The 16,011-nt window shown below is 54.0% G+C and overlaps 6 protein-coding genes across 6 annotated transcripts; all 6 read right to left on the bottom strand.

Annotated features, from left to right (window-relative positions):
- Positions 1-152: 152 nt before the first annotated feature.
- On the bottom strand, positions 153-1,298 carry QC763_205760 (uncharacterized protein; the record flags this gene model as incomplete). The annotated part of the gene is made up of 1 exon (XM_062909617.1): positions 153-1,298. One exon carries the CDS (start codon positions 1,296-1,298, stop codon positions 153-155), a length of 1,146 nt encoding a protein of 381 aa, XP_062768425.1.
- A 276-nt stretch (positions 1,299-1,574) lies between these two features.
- Positions 1,575-5,844, bottom strand: GLG2 (glycogenin glucosyltransferase). The gene is made up of 7 exons (XM_062909618.1): positions 5,801-5,844; positions 4,490-5,367; positions 4,309-4,336; positions 4,161-4,249; positions 2,492-4,087; positions 2,272-2,424; positions 1,575-2,193 (listed from the first exon to the last, which is right to left on the bottom strand). The coding sequence occupies exons 2-7, from the start codon at positions 4,526-4,528 to the stop codon at positions 1,987-1,989; spliced, it is 2,112 nt and encodes a 703-aa protein (XP_062768426.1). The 5' UTR covers positions 4,529-5,367; positions 5,801-5,844; the 3' UTR covers positions 1,575-1,986.
- A 1,326-nt stretch (positions 5,845-7,170) lies between these two features.
- On the bottom strand, positions 7,171-8,613 carry QC763_205780 (uncharacterized protein; the record flags this gene model as incomplete). The annotated part of the gene is made up of 1 exon (XM_062909619.1): positions 7,171-8,613. One exon carries the CDS (start codon positions 8,611-8,613, stop codon positions 7,171-7,173), a length of 1,443 nt encoding a protein of 480 aa, XP_062768427.1.
- Positions 8,614-9,735: 1,122 nt separating this feature from the next.
- QC763_205790 (uncharacterized protein) lies at positions 9,736-11,207 on the bottom strand. Its single transcript, XM_062909620.1, has 2 exons — positions 10,896-11,207; positions 9,736-10,842 (listed from the first exon to the last, which is right to left on the bottom strand). The coding sequence occupies exons 1-2, from the start codon at positions 10,959-10,961 to the stop codon at positions 9,898-9,900; spliced, it is 1,011 nt and encodes a 336-aa protein (XP_062768428.1). The 5' UTR covers positions 10,962-11,207; the 3' UTR covers positions 9,736-9,897.
- Positions 11,208-11,553: 346 nt separating this feature from the next.
- On the bottom strand, positions 11,554-12,517 carry QC763_205795 (uncharacterized protein; the record flags this gene model as incomplete). Its single annotated transcript, XM_062909621.1, has 2 exons — positions 11,554-12,042; positions 12,128-12,517. The coding sequence occupies 2 exons, from the start codon at positions 12,515-12,517 to the stop codon at positions 11,554-11,556; spliced, it is 879 nt and encodes a 292-aa protein (XP_062768429.1).
- A 1,332-nt stretch (positions 12,518-13,849) lies between these two features.
- On the bottom strand, positions 13,850-15,934 carry QC763_205800 (uncharacterized protein; the record flags this gene model as incomplete). Its single annotated transcript, XM_062909622.1, has 1 exon — positions 13,850-15,934. One exon carries the CDS (start codon positions 15,932-15,934, stop codon positions 13,850-13,852), a length of 2,085 nt encoding a protein of 694 aa, XP_062768430.1.
- Positions 15,935-16,011: the final 77 nt, after the last annotated feature.

The raw sequence follows: 16,011 nt of genomic DNA on the forward strand, positions 1-16,011 counted from the left end.
GAACATACACTCAGAACATGCACGATGAAAAGCATCGAAAATAAAAACAAAATGTTCCACAAGGCTGTGTAAACTGACAGTTTGGCTCGAATAGTCACACCGATCTAACCCGTATCCACAGATCTATCCTCTTGTCGCTCCAGTCACCCTCTCTAATTAATCTTCCTCACCACCAACTCCCCCCTCTCATCCCCCTCCAGCTCCAGCAACCCACCCGCCTCCAACTTCCTCTTCCACTTTGTGCTCTCATACCTCGCCAACACAACCGTCATCCTCAACACCGACTCCCCGCTACTCTCGTGCTCCTTCACCCCCCCCCCCATGGCCGTAAACGTCCACCTCCCAAACGCCCAATTCAGAATGTACCTCCCGCTCTGGCTCTTGGTCACAGGAACATCCTCATCCGAATTCTTCACCTCCCCCTCCCCACCCACAGTCAGCACAGCCTTAATCCTATAAACCTCATCCTTCGGCGCCTTCCCAAGCAACCCCATCAGCTTCCCCGCATCCACCCCTTTTCCTTTTTGCGTCCCCTTCAACTCAACACTAAGAACCTCCACCTCATTCCGATGCCCATGATCATGTTCGTGTTCCCCTTCCCCATTTCCCCCCTCCCCTTCCACCAGTCCAGCAGCGAGACTCGAATCCAACCCCAGCAAAACCCCAACCTCGACCCTCCCCCTATCACTCCTCACCCTAGCAGTCTCAACCTCCAAATCCCCCAACCGATCCACCACCTCCTCCACCCTCCTCTCCCCAACACCCTCCCACTTATTCAACACCACCAAATCAGTATACCTGGCCTGCAACCTAGCCGTGAAGCTAACATCCTCATACCCCCCCCAATTCTCAACATCAATCACGCTAACCACCCCATCCAACACCCACTCCCTACCCCCCGTCTCCCTCACCAGTCTATTAACCTCCATAGCCAACGTGGCAGGGAACGCACTCCCGCTCGTCTCGATGATGACCCTGTCTGGTCTCGCCGTTTCCCTCAATTCTTTCAAGGCAGAGGATAAGCTGCCTACCAAGTTACAACAGATACACCCGTTCAGCAGTTCCTTAACCGAGGAGATGGAAGAAGACGAGGCAAGCTGGCTGTCGACTGCGAGGTCGCCAAACTCGTTTTTTAGGAGCGCCAAAGTGTAGTTTGGATTCAGGGCCCGTAGTTGGGGGAGGAGGTTGAGGATGAGGGTTGTTTTGCCCGCTCCCAAAAAGCCAGTGAGGATGGTGATGGGGATTGGTTTTTGTTCATTGTCACCGTTGGGGGTGGTGGAAGGGTGTAGGTCGCCCATCGTTGGCTGAGAGTTGATACGAGATGTGGTGATGATGGCAAGATGTGTGATTGTCTGAGTGAAAAGTGAGAGATGAGTTTATGAGCGAGTAGTTATTCAAGTCAAGAAAACGACTCGAGTAACAAGCGGCGACGTCGGACAAAGACACACACCCAAGCTTGAGTGGTGGCGGGGTGATAAGCGATAAGAGCTTGGCAGCTTTGCCCCTCCATCACAAACTACCTACCATCTTCATCCTTCGTGTTCCTTGCATTGTTTACATTGCCTAAAACACTGCCCTTTACAGTGTCATATCACGTAAACACTACTGGCCCCGATTCATGGTCTCATATTCACAAACACTAGTTCATACCTACAACCCACACAAACGCACTCATCCCATCTCAACCACCAAGTGACGTCATCCACCGTGCTCAAAAGATCCTTGAAATAAAAACATTGAAACTTTGCTCAACTTCGCTCGAACCCTGCCAAAAGAATTCCAAATGCTTCATGTGCCGTGAAAATTCTTATGTGTTCAATGTAGGAGCAGACGAAAAAAAGAAAAATACCAGTCTAAAACAAAAAGACACTCGACGCATGCTTGCCATGCCATCCCACCCAAGCAACAAAACCAAAAAATAAAATAAAAAAAGACCACCCTTGACCTCACCAGACCCCTTTTCATCCCGTCTCATCCTCAAGCCCTCTAGGTCTGCAAAACGTCAAGGTCCTCCTCGGTCGGCTGCGCGGGGGTGTCCTGTGTCAGATAATCCTCGCCCTTCTCAAACATGGCTCCGGGTCCTTGGTAGGATGGCACGGCAATCGTCGCCGTCGTGCTAATGCTGGGGGAGCGCGACTCCACGGTCCTGGGCGTCGTCTGTCCCGTCACCAGCTCGGGGGCCTCTGCTAGAATCTTCTCTGCCGGGTTAGGCTTGATCGGTCTCGGGCTCACCACTGGAGGCGAGGGGGCAACATAAGTAGGCGACCTCACATCTTCGGATCCGAACGGCAACGGACGGTGGGGAATCTCCTTTCCATCCACACTAATGCTCTCCTGGCTCTGGCCGGTTCCGCTGGCACCCAACTTCTCCAACAAGACCTCGGATTGTTGCTTGGCCAACTTTTGGAGTTGAGCAGCCGGGTCCTTTTTGTGTCTCGGTTAGTCAAGCTCGTCTTGCAGCGTCAGCATACCCCGATCATCAAATACATACCCATTCGTCTTGGGCGGGAACGCCCTCGGCAGCAGGCAGCTGTTGGCCATTATCATCAGCGTTGGCCCAGAACTGTCGCCTCCTGACCGGTGCGGGCGTGACCGGAAGGCTCGGACGGTCGTCCTCGGTAGGGAAGTCGGTTACCTTGATGGATCCTCTGCGCTCCTCGCTTGGCTCCTCCTGGCGTTCGCCGGATGTCGATCTGCCTGGGCTCGCCGCCTGAATCTGGCTCCTAGACCTGCGGTGTCTCTGCATCGAGTCAACATAGCGGTTAATCTGGGGGATCTCATCCCACGCGTTGCTTTGGTTCAACGAGTTCCAGGCGGTTCCGCCGGGAGAGGGGGCGGTTCGGATGGCTGGACCTATAGGCGTAAACAATGGGTTTCTTCTTCCCACAACGTGTCGTCTTTGCTCACCAGGAGATTTCGGGGCCGGAGTCACGGGGGCCAAGGGGTTCTCAGCAAACACGCGGGTGGGGCGAGGCGCATTGTTTTCCCACGGGAAAACAGACTTGGGCTGATCGCGCTCGCTCGGTACCGAGTACCACATGTTGCTGGGAGGGCTGGGGTAGCGGTCGGGTGCCTGGAACTGCGAAGTGTCTCTTGACATCTCGTAGTGTGTGCGGGGGAAGTTTGCGGCCTCGGGCCCGGAATCGGTCGGGGGTGAGCTCCTCTGGGCATCCCATCCTGTTTGCGGCAACGTCTCAGTATATGCACCTCCAGATTCATTCGTCACCTTGGGTTCCGCGGAAGTGTGTTCCTCCTGGTGGATGTGATCCTGACTCTCATGATGGACATGATGGTCTCCAGAGTGGGCAACATGATCCTGGTTCCCCTGGTGTTCCTCTTGCGAGGGGGTAGGGGATTGCTGACCGTTGGGTTCGCCAGTGGGCACGACATAACGGGTCGTTGGGTTGTATTCTCCCTTGACAAAGTGCTGAACAATGCTGGGCGCATGTCCGGCCTGCCCCGGAGTTAGTGATTTCCTTCGGCCGCTGCGGTCCGGACCTACCTCTTTGTGGTAGTGTCTGTCGTAAACAGCCCACCACCTTCCGGTCATCTCATCGAAGGGTCCGGCGTCCGTGGTGCTTTCGCGTCCTTGCCTCCACGGCTTGTCGGCTCCAATGAAGTGCACCATGTTGATGCTGCCCTGGAAGTGGCGGTAGGCGGGAACATATTGGTAGTGAGCTGAAGGCGTGACGTTGTAGGTGAAGCTGAGGCGGTTATATGTGTTTCCAAAGTGCATGTTTAAGAGGCCCTGATCGGCGCCGTCAAACGAGATGCCGCGTTCGGCCATAGCCATCATGGCATAGTAGTCGCCCATGTTGGGGGTCAGGGCCATGACACCGGTGTTGAACAAGTCGGGCCATCCGATATCGGGAGCCGCCGAGAAGGCATGTGGGAGATCGAAGAGCTCATCCACGGCTCTGTAGGCAACAACGTCGGCATCAATGTAGACAATCTTGCGGAACTGGGTCTGCTTCCACAGGTTGATCTTGGTAAAGGCCGAGTGGAGATCCGGACGGTTCATCAAGAAGAGGTTGGCGGGCTTGCCATTGCGGATGCGGTCGACATAGATGACATAGTCATATACAGTCTGCGCACCTGTTAGACCGCTAGTTTTGTGAGAAGTGGTTTACAAAGGAACTTGCCTTGAGCGTAGCGATAACCTCGGTCGAGACGGTGTCTGGTGTGACAAGGATGGCGAGCTTCTTGGTGGTGCCGGCATCGCGCAACGAGTGGGCAAGGACAAGAGCACCTGGTAAGGCCAATGTTAGCACAAACATTCAAATCATAAGCATGTAGGAGCAAACCCACCGGGGAGATATGTGTCCGTCAGGAGGAGCTATTCACAATGGCTGTTTTAGCATCTATTCGCAAGCTGCGGGGTTGTCCCATGTGTTCCTCCACCCAACACTGTCGTCTGCTCCTGATACACCAATACCAGGCGCAACAAAGGATGATAGCCCATCCAACCATGGTGAATGACATCACTCACACTTGCGTACACGTCCTCCTTCTTTGTGCCCGTGACCATGGCGGCGGTGTATTAGATGTCGAACCTTGGGGGAGCGTATGTGCGTGGTACGTGATGTGTGTTGAGCGATAATGGTACAGAACAAGGCAAGTGGAAGATAGCAAGCAGAAGAGCCACAGACAACAAAGACTTGAAGACCCAAAATAAGAACGGACGAAGTTTGTTGGGCCCGAGCTGGAGATGTTTAAAGATGCAGGCAGGATGTGGCAGGAAGACTGGACGAAGGCGACTGAAGAGGATGGAAATGGAGCTAAGCAGCTTCCCTAGCTTGTTGTGCCGCAAGCGCTAATAATTGACACCCCTGACGTCTGCCCCATCGGTTATTACCTTGGGTACCCTACCACTACCACCACCACCACCATCAAATCACCTTTTGCCTGACCGGCCCATGGCGATGTGCAACCCAACGGCACCTTTTGATAATTCCTTCTTGCAGCCTGCAGCATGCGGCAGCTCTTGCGTCGAAGCAGCAGGGTCCGGTGCAGAGCAGCGGGGCTACCGCAGGTCTTCTTGTCGCGATGATCTGTTTGGTTCTCCTTCCTGTGATGTTACGGCCCTCAAGAGAGTGGACATCAACCTTGGGCATTCTGTATGGCTTTTTCCAGCGTCTTTGGGTATCAAGAGACGTTGTAACCAAGAGCCCAGTGGGAGATCTCGCCTGCCAAGATTTGGACGTCAACACCGTTTTTGATGTTTCATTCGCGAGACACCTCATGGGTGGTGGCTTGCAGAGCGTCCCTTCTGCGCGTCTGCAGCATGCCGCCACTGGTGGCGTGAGTGCTATAACGACGATAACGTTTGGCTACCGGGAAAGTTTTGTTTCTCAGTATAGTGTATGTCTGTAGCTGTCAGCGAGAACTCTTTGCATTCTTTCCTACCTCAGCCCTCCTTCTCTACCAAAACCTTCAACACCAACCCCTCCCAGTCCCAGCTCCCCTTCCCAGCCCAGCGGTATCGCTAACACTTTCTTTGCCTGCCGGGATCAAGAAAGCAAGCACTTGGCAGGCGCCCAGGGCTCCACCATGGCGTTGGGCAAAGAGATCCAGTGGGGCCCCTTCACCATCAAAAAGCGGAGCCAATTGCATCATCAAATTCTCGCTCAATCCTACCCCGCGGCCAAATGCCCCGCATTCCATCGCATCTCACCGCCAAGTGGTTGTGGTGTTTTTTATCAAACCAAACCTCCACTTGGGAACTCACCCCTCAGCCGCTTGGGCTGCAATCTCTCTAATAACATACCATGAGCGATATCAGAAAGAAAGACTCACTTACATAGCATAGCTACCCAACTATCACCCTTCGGCTCGGCCGTATTCTGATGCTAGTTAGCCCCTTCGATCCATCCCACCCTCCACAGTTACAGCCAGCTCACACTCGCAGCTGCTCTCGAGTGAGGAACTCCACTCACCCGTATCTCTCTCCTCTCAGCCGGCCCACTAGAGATTTGGAAAGATGTCGAAACATCAGTCTAGACAGGCTCCAGTCACACGTGGGGGGAGGCAATGGCGATGGTGTTTTGCGGTTGAGCCCAAACGCTGGACGCGCGGTTTGTGGATGGATGGATGTGAGACGATGAACAATGACCCCTGAGCCCCTGAGCACAGGAGCGCCCTGATAGTGGAAACGTTTGTGAGGTTTTTTGGGGTTGGGCAACTGCCTCCTGGATTAGAAGACCAGACTTGGTGGGCTGGATCTGCTCTGGAAGGTTGAGCAGTTCTGGAGGAGAAGACAGAGGTCGTAGGGTATTGTCTGGGTTGATGTGTGCGGTGCCCGACGAAGAGACCTGAATGCGTCTTTGATACATACTGGACCGGCACCGGCCCCACTTACCGGCGGACGACCAACCACGGACTCGGACCCGGCAGTCGGTTGGAACCCAAGAGAGTTTCGGCCGGTCGAGTCTTCTCACGGGCAGAACTAACTCACCGACACTGATCTTCATAACCGGTGACTCTACGACTTGGTGATATCAACAGATCAGCCTTTCCGACCTTGCGTCACTGCAGCTACTGCCTCTCTGTCATCGTTTTCTCCACCGATCCGTCTCATGTGTCTGGTCACGCTAGTTTATGACACCGAGGCAGTCAGTTGGCTGCACACGCAAGTCAACGATGATCTGCCATAAAGAGGTATTTGCTACCTGCCCAGATGCTGGACACCTCACTTCTGACTTTCTCACTTCATAATTCACCACTTGCCCCTGTCTGTTCCAAGTTACTCCATATTTCTCGCTCGCAAATTCCCCGGACCCCAGTTAACTGTTGTCTCACTTTTCCCACCGTCCTCACCACACTCATCCATGACCTACATCTTCAAGTGACACAATTTCCGAACGCGGCTTGGTTTTTAGCCATATCCATTTTGCTCAACCGCTTCTCATCATCCAAGCTCACCACCTCTCACCAGTCCCTCACTCACTCCGACTTTCCTTACCATACTAAGCAAGCACGGCACCCCCCATTTCAACGTAACCAATCCCATGATAAGAAACCTACTTTATTGCCAAAAACCCCCCTGGACCATTGCATCATAATAACTGTAAATTTCATCATTATAACCTCAACAAGAACATGGCATTTTCCTCCTGAAAAAGCCTTCCCATACAAAATGATATCGTACACATGCCGTCTCCCCCCTTAAACCTACATATCCTTCTTCAACCCATGCTCCGGCTTATGCGTAGTCTCATAATCAACATGCACATACGCCCGTTCCACATCCGGCAGCTCCTCCAGCTTCATCTGCAGCGCCTCCGCCACATCATGCGTCTCCCTCAAGCTCGCCTCGGCATCCATCACCACATCCACCTCCGCAATCAGCCTCGGCCCGCTGTGATATGCCCTCACGGTATCAATCTGCCTAATCAGCGGGCTATGCGTCACACACACATACGTGATCAGCTGCTGAACCTCCACACTAGCCACAACGCCCACCAACAGCAAAAATTCCGTAAAAGCAGTCCTAAGCCAGAGACCAGAGATGACGACCGACAAGAAAATCGCACCAGCCGGGTCCAACCACCAGATCAGCTTGGAGCCGCCAACCGAAGTCAGGATGCCAAACCCGTTGACAAGAAGGTCGTTCCTGTGGTCTTGCCAGAGGATGCGCACTTGGGAGTACTTGTCCTTGATGCCCCAGGTGTAGAGGAACAAGGTGAACTTTGTCGCAAAGGCCGCGCCGACGGCGATGATGGACGGGAGGTGGAAATCCTTAAGTTGGTCCTCCCCGTTATGCTCCGCCAAGTCCCTCGCGGCAAAAGAAATGATAATCATCGACACGGCCGTCATCAAAAAGCAAAAGACGATATTGCCCACCGTTTCCAGTCTTGCTCTCCCGGCAGGAAACCGGTTCGGGTCAACTCTCTTGACTGCCCTGTTGGTGAGAATAAGCGTGACGTTGCTCATTGGGTCGAAGATGGCGTCTGCCATGGTGGTGAATAGAGACAGCGACCCCGACGAGATGGCGGCGTAGAGTTGGAGGACGGTAAGAACGACGTTGGCAGCCAAAGAGCCCCAGACGGCGATCTGGAACTTGAGGTGATCTTCACCGTGCTCCTGTTTGGCTTCGGCGCGATGTTCCTCGACCGTCTTGAGCATTCGCTCGATCGTTTCGTTTTGCGCTTCATAAAACCCGCGGAGCTGGCGGGCTTGGGTGGCGTTGCGCCCAAAGGGCTTGATGTATCCAGAGAACTTGCTGCTTTGGTTGGAGCTCGAGCCGGAGCTGGACGGGGCGTCTCGCTTCCTGGACGTGTTCGCCTTGATCTCGGCAAGTTCGGACTCGGTCTTGTATCTTTGCGAAAGGCCGTAGGGGTCGTTGCCGGCGCCGACAAGGGGGAAGCGGCCTGCCCGTTGAGATTCTACCTCGACATCGTCAGGGCGGTGGGGATGGCGGGCGACGGTGGTGTCATCAGCGCCGTCGGTGGCTTCGATGGCGGTGCTGTTGGCGCCGTCTATAGTCATTCTGTTCATGGGAGCGGCGGGGGAGGTTGCGCGCGATCGGGACAGTCGGGGGGTGTTAGCCGTCTCGGACTGGGTCCTGAACGCGTGCGGGTGGAAGGAGATGCTAGCTGATAGATCCGGCTCCATTGCGCCCTGTTTGACGAAATATCGATTCCCGGTGTCAAAGTTGGAAAAAGCTCGATGGAAAAAGCTGCGGTATTTCCTTCCTGATGTAGAGATGAGGGGCCGGGGTCGCAGATGGTAGGTTCCACTCGCGATGTGTCAACGGATGGGTATCGCGATGATCTGATAAGATGAACGCGTGGAGAAACTGTCGTGGGCCGAGTTCAAAGAGATGGGATGAACTTCCCCAACCTTTTTCGATGGCTAAAGGGAAAGGGAAAGAGAGAGAGAGAGACAGACAGACAGAACTGGGATGTCGCAGACAGACGGTCTTGTATCAGGGGGCGTGTTGTTAGAACCGTGCGAACCCCTACCTCAGCTCGAAACGTGTTTAGCAAGATGGGGTTTGGGTCTGGACTCCAGCTTCTCGGATGGTTGATCCTGCCCGCACGGTGTCCACCGTGCAGATGTGATTTGGCAAAGGCCGTCGACAGCTGCTGCAAACGAAATGGGCGATGCGACGCTTGCGTCGGGCGCGCTGCGGGATGATGGCCGGGGGAATAGGAAAAAGAACTCCGCTGTCGGTGCCGGCGGGGAGCTTCCTCCAACGACTGTCCGGGGTCATTCATTGTGATGAGTGAGCGTCAAGGCTAACAAGTGCTGTGAGGCGCATCAAACGCGGGGGAGCGGTTGAAAGTATCATATTTTTGTTTTCGGGAAATTTCTCTTCCATATCTTCATCCAGGTGACGATAAAGTCGATGTTGAGGCTGAACAGCACCCGGTGATGGACGACATGGTTCGATCGTTTCGATTGACCATGGGTGTTTCTTCAGTGGGTTTAAGAGGCAACAGCGGGGTCGGTGAACGGTGTTGATGAGGGGCCGATGTCTTCATTCGCAGCTTGGTGAGGAGGTCTCTTGAAATCGTCGAGATGGCATTCAAATCGAAGCTCAGATGTCAAGCAATTCCTTGCGGAGGGCGTCTCCCACTTATAAACCATTCATGCACATGGTTTTGCGGGGCCCCAGACATGAGTCGGGACAGCTCGGAAGCAACAGGGCACTTCGCGGGTGACTGCCGAAGCCATCCCCGACATGCCAAGACCCACTACTCACTGTGTGTCCGGGTGTACACTCGGGCAACCCTCTGTAGAACATCACTTATCATTACGAGGTAGGAATATCCAGAAAATACAAGAGACATATGCTCGTGACCTGACGCAGTCCCGCGCTTAAACCAACCTCTCCCGGCAGGTCTACCCAAACCCATCACCACATCATTCAACTTCATTACCCCAATCTGATCGTCAAAGCTTGGCCTCCGTCTTCTGGCTCCCCTCCGCCTCAGCGGGCACCACAGCCTCGTGTGTCTGCTGAGCCTTAGGTGTCTCCCCAGCCTTCTTCAACACCTCCTCCCCTCCCCCAGCCCGTTCCAATATCCAACCAGCAACATCCTCAAAAAACTCGCCACTACACTCCCCATCACAATGCAGCTGATGATACCACCCCTCATACGCCCTCAGCGTCCTATCCTTCACCCCACCCGCACACCCCTCAAACCACTGCTTCGTAGCCTCAAACCAGGTCGTCTTATCCGCCGTCCCATGCCCAACCCACAAGCTCTTCACCACCCCCTCCTTCTCCAGCTTCGTCCTCCCCTGCTGCAAATCATTTGTCCTGTCCAACAACCCGGCAAAACCCTCCAGCGTGCCCGTATCATGCATCAGCTCATCCTCCTTGATACTCACTTGCACATGTTGATCCCTCGTTAGATGCTCGACAGCAATCTTGTGCGCAAGCTGAAAGTGCGGCATCAACATCCCCGCCAGTCTTCCAACGGTAATCTTCAACCGAGACGGTCTTTCCTCTGGCGAGAACCCGATAAACGGTGCTTCAAGGAGGAGACCCCGAACCTTCTCCACCAAGGACTCATACTTTGGGTCAGCAGCAAAGGTGAGAACTTGTCCTCCACCCATGCTGTGTCCCATTACGAAGACCGGTTCTTGGCTCCCGGGTGTGCCGAGAAGATGGGGCTGTGAGAGGAAGGCAGCAATGTCTGAGAGAACTTGCGCTGTTGGGCCCGTGAGACCCCTTTCGGCAGGTTTCTTGACTGACCGGCCCCATCCTCGCTGGTCAAAGCCATACACAGCGATTCCTTTGGAGGCGAGGTGGGAGAAGAAGGCTGGGTAGCGGTTGATGTGGTCTGAGAAGCCGTGGATGAAGACTAGCCTGGCTTTGATGGGTCCATCGGGCTATGAGGTGGTTAGCGAGGGAGTAATGCGAGTAGGAGAAGGGAACAACGGACAAGCCATGACTTGGTGTAGAGCTCTGCTCCTGAGACGGTAAAGGTGCCTTCTTGTTCGAGGACCATTGTGAAGTTGTTTGATTGACTAGGTAACAACAATGGTGGATGTGATCCGAGATTAAATGGGAATGAAATAGCAAGAACAAAATCAAAAGAAGGCTGGGACTAGAGAGGCATGATGGACGACACGACAAGACATGATGACATTGGTCGCTTTGTCGGAGGGCATTCCATGTGGGGCTGGGCTGGGGCTTGGGGCGCAGATCATGCCTCGTTCACGTGCCAATTATTCAACCTCAACCCTTCGACTTCAAGAGTTGCTCTTTCCCTGACTGCCCTGCCTCAGCTCCTTCCTGCAGATGCCCGAGCAGGCAACAGCTGACCACCTCAATTTAGGCGGAAGGCACTTACTTGACTCTCGGCTTCTTCTTCGGACGATGCCTGATTTTCACCATGCAACTTTTCAATGCTTACATTCTTCAATCCGATACAAAACCATCTTTGGAATCATATTCAGCGCCATGTAGTTCGCGTTGGTGGGCGATGACGGCCAACAGCCGTTCACACGAGTATATCGACCACGATCTCATGGATAACTCAACTACCTAGTATTCCTATTGGTACCGAACCAAGTCTCGAGTTCCACCGCCACCCCCAATTATTCGAAAAGCCTTGGCTTTCCCTGACCAGAGCACGCAAAGTTGGCCTGCTTCAAGGCCAGATTGCACTCGCTGGCTTGGAGAGTGTGGTTGGCCATCAGGTTTGTCTTGTCGCACTCATGCCTATCTAGGTGGTCTATCCAGTTCCGCGCGCTAATCCAGGTTAGGACTCGGTGTTCTGGATAGTCGTCCTGGGGAGTGGCTACTAAGAAGAGATCAGATATACGCACTTCGTCGTCCTTGTTTGCGTATTTATTACCAAAGTACTCAATGGCTGATTCCACGGAACCGGGAGTGTAGTAGTTATTATCCGGAGCGTCTGGACCAGTCCTCCGTGCGCCCGGTGACTTGAGAGGACAGGAGGCGTTGGCGAGCTGGGCAATTGTGTCGAGATCGAAGTAAAAGTCATGATCGCCTAACGTAGCCAATACCGGGGTTTGAACTTCTATATCGGTGGTATTAGAAAGATTGGGCTCGGGTTCGAGAAACTAGTAGGGGTACTTTTTATTCCTGAGCTTGTCGGAACCGGGTATCTTGATGCCCTTTGCAAAGGAAGGTATGGAGAGTGCCTACATCGAGGGAACTGTCGCAGGTATCGCATAATAAGGGGTGCGGCCGTTCCTCTTTACTTCCATCGTTCAAGTCCACTTCTGAGACTAGGCAGGGAGGCCAGGCGCATGGGCAATTCTCGAGACTATTGTCTACGAGGCACGTTCCCTGGAGATTTTTATCCTCGCCCATTCCCATACAAGCCTCACCTTCGCAAAAGACGTCTTCGACTTTGAGGCACATGTCGCAAGGGCAGTTGATGATGGGCTTCTTGGTGCAAAGGCCGAGGTAATTGCCTTCGCAGTCGGGCTCAGGGCATTTGGGCTTGTCATCGGGACAATCGTCGTCATCCGAGTTAGTCTCAGTATAAATACACCAGATATCTCTTCCCACAGCATCATCATCTCTCCGCATTACTCGCCATCAACAAGAGACAGCAATTTGGGCCTTCCTCTTCCTCTGGGCCTTGGGTCTCGCAACCGCGCTACCCCCCAACGAGTACCTTTACTGGATAACTTCAGAATGCTACGATCCGGATCCAGACTTCGCGAAGTACCCCGAAGAGGCCTTCTACATACATGGCCCGCAGTGCAGCTGAACGGCTGGCCGATCCCACCGACACTGACTTCCACAACATATTCTGGGCTATTTTCAAGACCGAGGTCTTCGGTCAGAGGCGGTACCACTACCCGCAGCTTTTCGAGGCCGTCTATGGTGAAACGAAAATGGCAGCAAGCGCCATCGTTATGGAAAACCTAAACAGTTTGGGCAATGAATAGGAGAACACCATCAACCGCAACCAAGCCAAAGTGCACATCTGTACGGACGAATCCATCCCCCTTTTCACTTTGGTCTTTCTAATACATATGGCTCTGTTAACACTATTAGACCGCGACGACCAGGACCGTTACGAGGACACACGAGACCCGTGCAATATGTGGTATGTTTTTTTTCTAACCTTACCAACCATCCTTCCATCCTTCCCATCTTTCTAACCACTGGCCAGATATATCAAAATCAACAGGGATGCCGTCCTGCCCGTCTTTGCCCTGCTTCACAAGTGGATGCATGCGTTTAGGTATCTTAGCATTGATTATCACCATCCTGACAATGAGCACACGGCGGGTTGGCAGAATGCCATGAGGCTGGATACGCAGTCGGCTTTGAGGAATGCGGAGTCGTATGTTATGTTGAGTGGGTTGAGTTGGGGGGGGGGATCTGGCCGTTTGCTGACTTGTGAATACTCAGTATTATTAGGACTCATGGCTTCGCTCGCGCTGATCTGACGCCTTCGCTTGGTGGGATCGCTACTGCTGGGGGTGAGCGCGCGGGCTACACTCTTGACTGGGCGTGGGCGCAGCGGCTGAACGATCAGAGGTGCCAGGCGAAGGTTCCGGATGTTGTGGAGGAGGGCGGTGTTTGGACGAACCCAGTGATGGCGGGGGAGTTGTCGGTTTATTGTGATATCACGGGGACGAGGCGGACGAGGGGTTAAGAGTAGGGGGGCTCAAAGACATGTGGGTTTCAAGCGTACCTTGCGTTGCCCAGGGTTTCCTGTGGTTTTTCTTTTGATTTTTTAAGAGATATGGTTCGGGAGCATTGATAGGAGCAAGCAAAGCTTCTGATAGATGGCCCATCTCACGCCGCACGGTGAGTAATGGAGAGCGAGGTTGTGATGCTGGTTTGAATTGTGTGTTTTTCTGGCGTTGACAAATCTGTACCTCTACCTACTTGACACACCTATTCTTAAAGCCATTTCATCCTCCTCAACTCCAACTCCTTGGCCAACCTCTCCTTTGACCCTTCCTTTTCCCTCGTGGTAACACTCAATCCTTTGTTCTCCGCTTGAGATTTATACCCCCCTTTTCCCTCCCTCCTCCCCTTCCCCTCAGTTGTTCCCCCCCCAACCCCAAAAGCCGGCGTTGGTTTTAGTTGAGTAGGCGTCTCGACGTCATCTAGTTGATTCCACTTATCATCATCATCATCACCATCGTCTGTGTCCTCACTTCTCCTGCCAGTCGAATATTTCGACGAACTCCAGCTCTTTTGCTTTGTGGCAACCTTCTCGGGGCCCTTGGTGGTGACGTCGGTGTCGGATGCACCTTTTTCACCACCATCACCACCACCGTAGTGGTCGTAGATATCGTCGAGGTAATCACCCTGCCCGTCAGATTGTGTGCTGGACTGTTGCTGGACCCCAAACCGGGATTGCAGAGGCGGTTGGGAAGGATAACTGTGTTGAGACTGGGAGCGTCTCCGAGAAGAAGACTTTTTAGGCGGGGAAGGGGGTTTGGAGTAGGAGTATGGATAAAAAAGGGAGCGTTCAAAGGGAGGGATCCAATCTAACGAGGGTGCGGTTGATTGGGGGAGGGAGGAGGATAAGGCTGAGGCGATGTGGGAAGGCGGGTATTGTTGCGGAGGTTGGTGGGTGGTGGAGAATTTGGATACGAGGGATGGCTTGGTAGGGGGTTGTTGTTGCTGTTGTTGTTGTTGTTGTTGTTGTTGGGGGTTGTTTAACGAGGCAGGGGCTCGGAGGGGAGCTGATCTCGGGGGTTGGGAAGGGGGTGGTGCTGGGCGGAGGGGGAGGGTTATCTGCGGTGGGGGGGCGGGAGCTGGAGAGTGGCTTTTGGGGGTTGATGCTCTTGATGAGTCGGAGGAGTAATCCCGATTTAGGTGGTCGAAGCGGGGGTGTTGGTGGATGTGGACTGGGGGTGGGATACGTTTTCTGTCTCGTTCGTGGCTGGAGGGTTTGTGTGGCCAGGTCGGGTCCGCTGGGGAGGACGTCCTCACTCCTCGTCTGGATGTCCCTGTTGGCGGCGGCGGGGGGGTTCTATATCGTCGACTCCCTACAGAGGCTATTGACTCTGGTAGGGTAGCCAGTGCTTCTGGGGTGTTAGTTCCTGAGCGTTTCTGCTGGCTGGGCGAGGAACCTGGACTATCTGGCGATGACTTCAACGGGCGGCGCCCGAGAAGCTGTCTGCCGATGACACCAAATATCGACGGCGAGGCGGGCCTCCTATCCTTCAGCTTGGGCGGCGCCATCCAACTCCCTTCAAAGGTAGTCAACCCTTTTCCGCAGGGTGGGTTCGGGCAGGTCAGGTAAGTCCTGTTGCCAAGCTGACATCTGCAATACGGGCACTGGCCCCGACGCACAGCTTCCGTGGTCTGGATTTTGCATCCTCTAGGCAAGGAATGTGTTGCCGCTGCTGGTACCCGAGGAGGCTCGGCCTTTTCCCTTCCCCTTCCGCGCGAGATATCTCTTTCCACCACGCCCTCTTTCACCGATGGCGGAGTGACCTGCTGCAAATACCTCTGCCTCTCCTTGCTCTTGTTCGGCACCAGCGGACGAGGGACAGGTGGTTCCAAATACATCTTGTCGTTATGTTCACTGACACTCCTCCGAGCACCCCGTGAGCCTTCTTGAAACGAGTCAACGTGCACCTCCTGACTCAACCCACTCGGAGTATAGATGTGCGAATGTCCTCGTGCGTGAGGTTCGTGATGCTGAGACTGCTGAAACCGGCCCGGGTGACCTCCAGTGTAGTCAGGAGTTTTCCAGTACGACCTCGCCGGCCTGGCCTTTTCTTCTTCCCCTTCGCTATCACTATCCTCTTTGACGGCCTTGTGCCAGCTCGAGATCGTGTCGCCGCACTCCTCCTCCGACGGCGCTTCAACAGGTGTGATGATCCTGTGTGGGCGGTCCGGCGCGTGTACCATGCGAAACTGTTCAGCTTCTCCTTTGTCCTCAATCCCTTTGGAACGCAACCGGCTCAAGTCGCGAAGCTTTTGAGAAAGGCCGATCGGTCGAGGGCTCGGTGGTTCGTTGGGCATTACGACAACCATTGAGGGGTGAACACATATGAGTTGAAAGATCTCAGTTCCAGGTTGACGTCCGAGCATTTTAATCA

This window comes from Podospora pseudopauciseta (genome assembly GCF_035222475.1).
Source record: "Podospora pseudopauciseta strain CBS 411.78 chromosome 2 map unlocalized CBS411.78m_2, whole genome shotgun sequence".
Taxonomy (NCBI): domain Eukaryota; kingdom Fungi; phylum Ascomycota; class Sordariomycetes; order Sordariales; family Podosporaceae; genus Podospora; species Podospora pseudopauciseta.

Coding starts and splice junctions, on each gene's coding strand:
- GLG2 (XM_062909618.1), bottom strand. CDS start 4,528: ATGGTCACGGGCACAAAGAAGGAGGACGTGTACGCAAGT. Junction 4,250..4,308: donor GACGGACACATATCTCCCCG/GTGGGTTTGCTC, acceptor TGGCCTTACCAG/GTGCTCTTGTCCTTGCCCAC. Junction 2,425..2,491: donor TTCCCGCCCAAGACGAATGG/GTATGTATTTGA, acceptor AGACACAAAAAG/GACCCGGCTGCTCAACTCCA.
- QC763_205790 (XM_062909620.1), bottom strand. CDS start 10,961: ATGGTCCTCGAACAAGAAGGCACCTTTACCGTCTCAGGAGCAGAGCTC. Junction 10,843..10,895: donor TCTACACCAAGTCATGGCTT/GTCCGTTGTTCC, acceptor ACCACCTCATAG/CCCGATGGACCCATCAAAGC.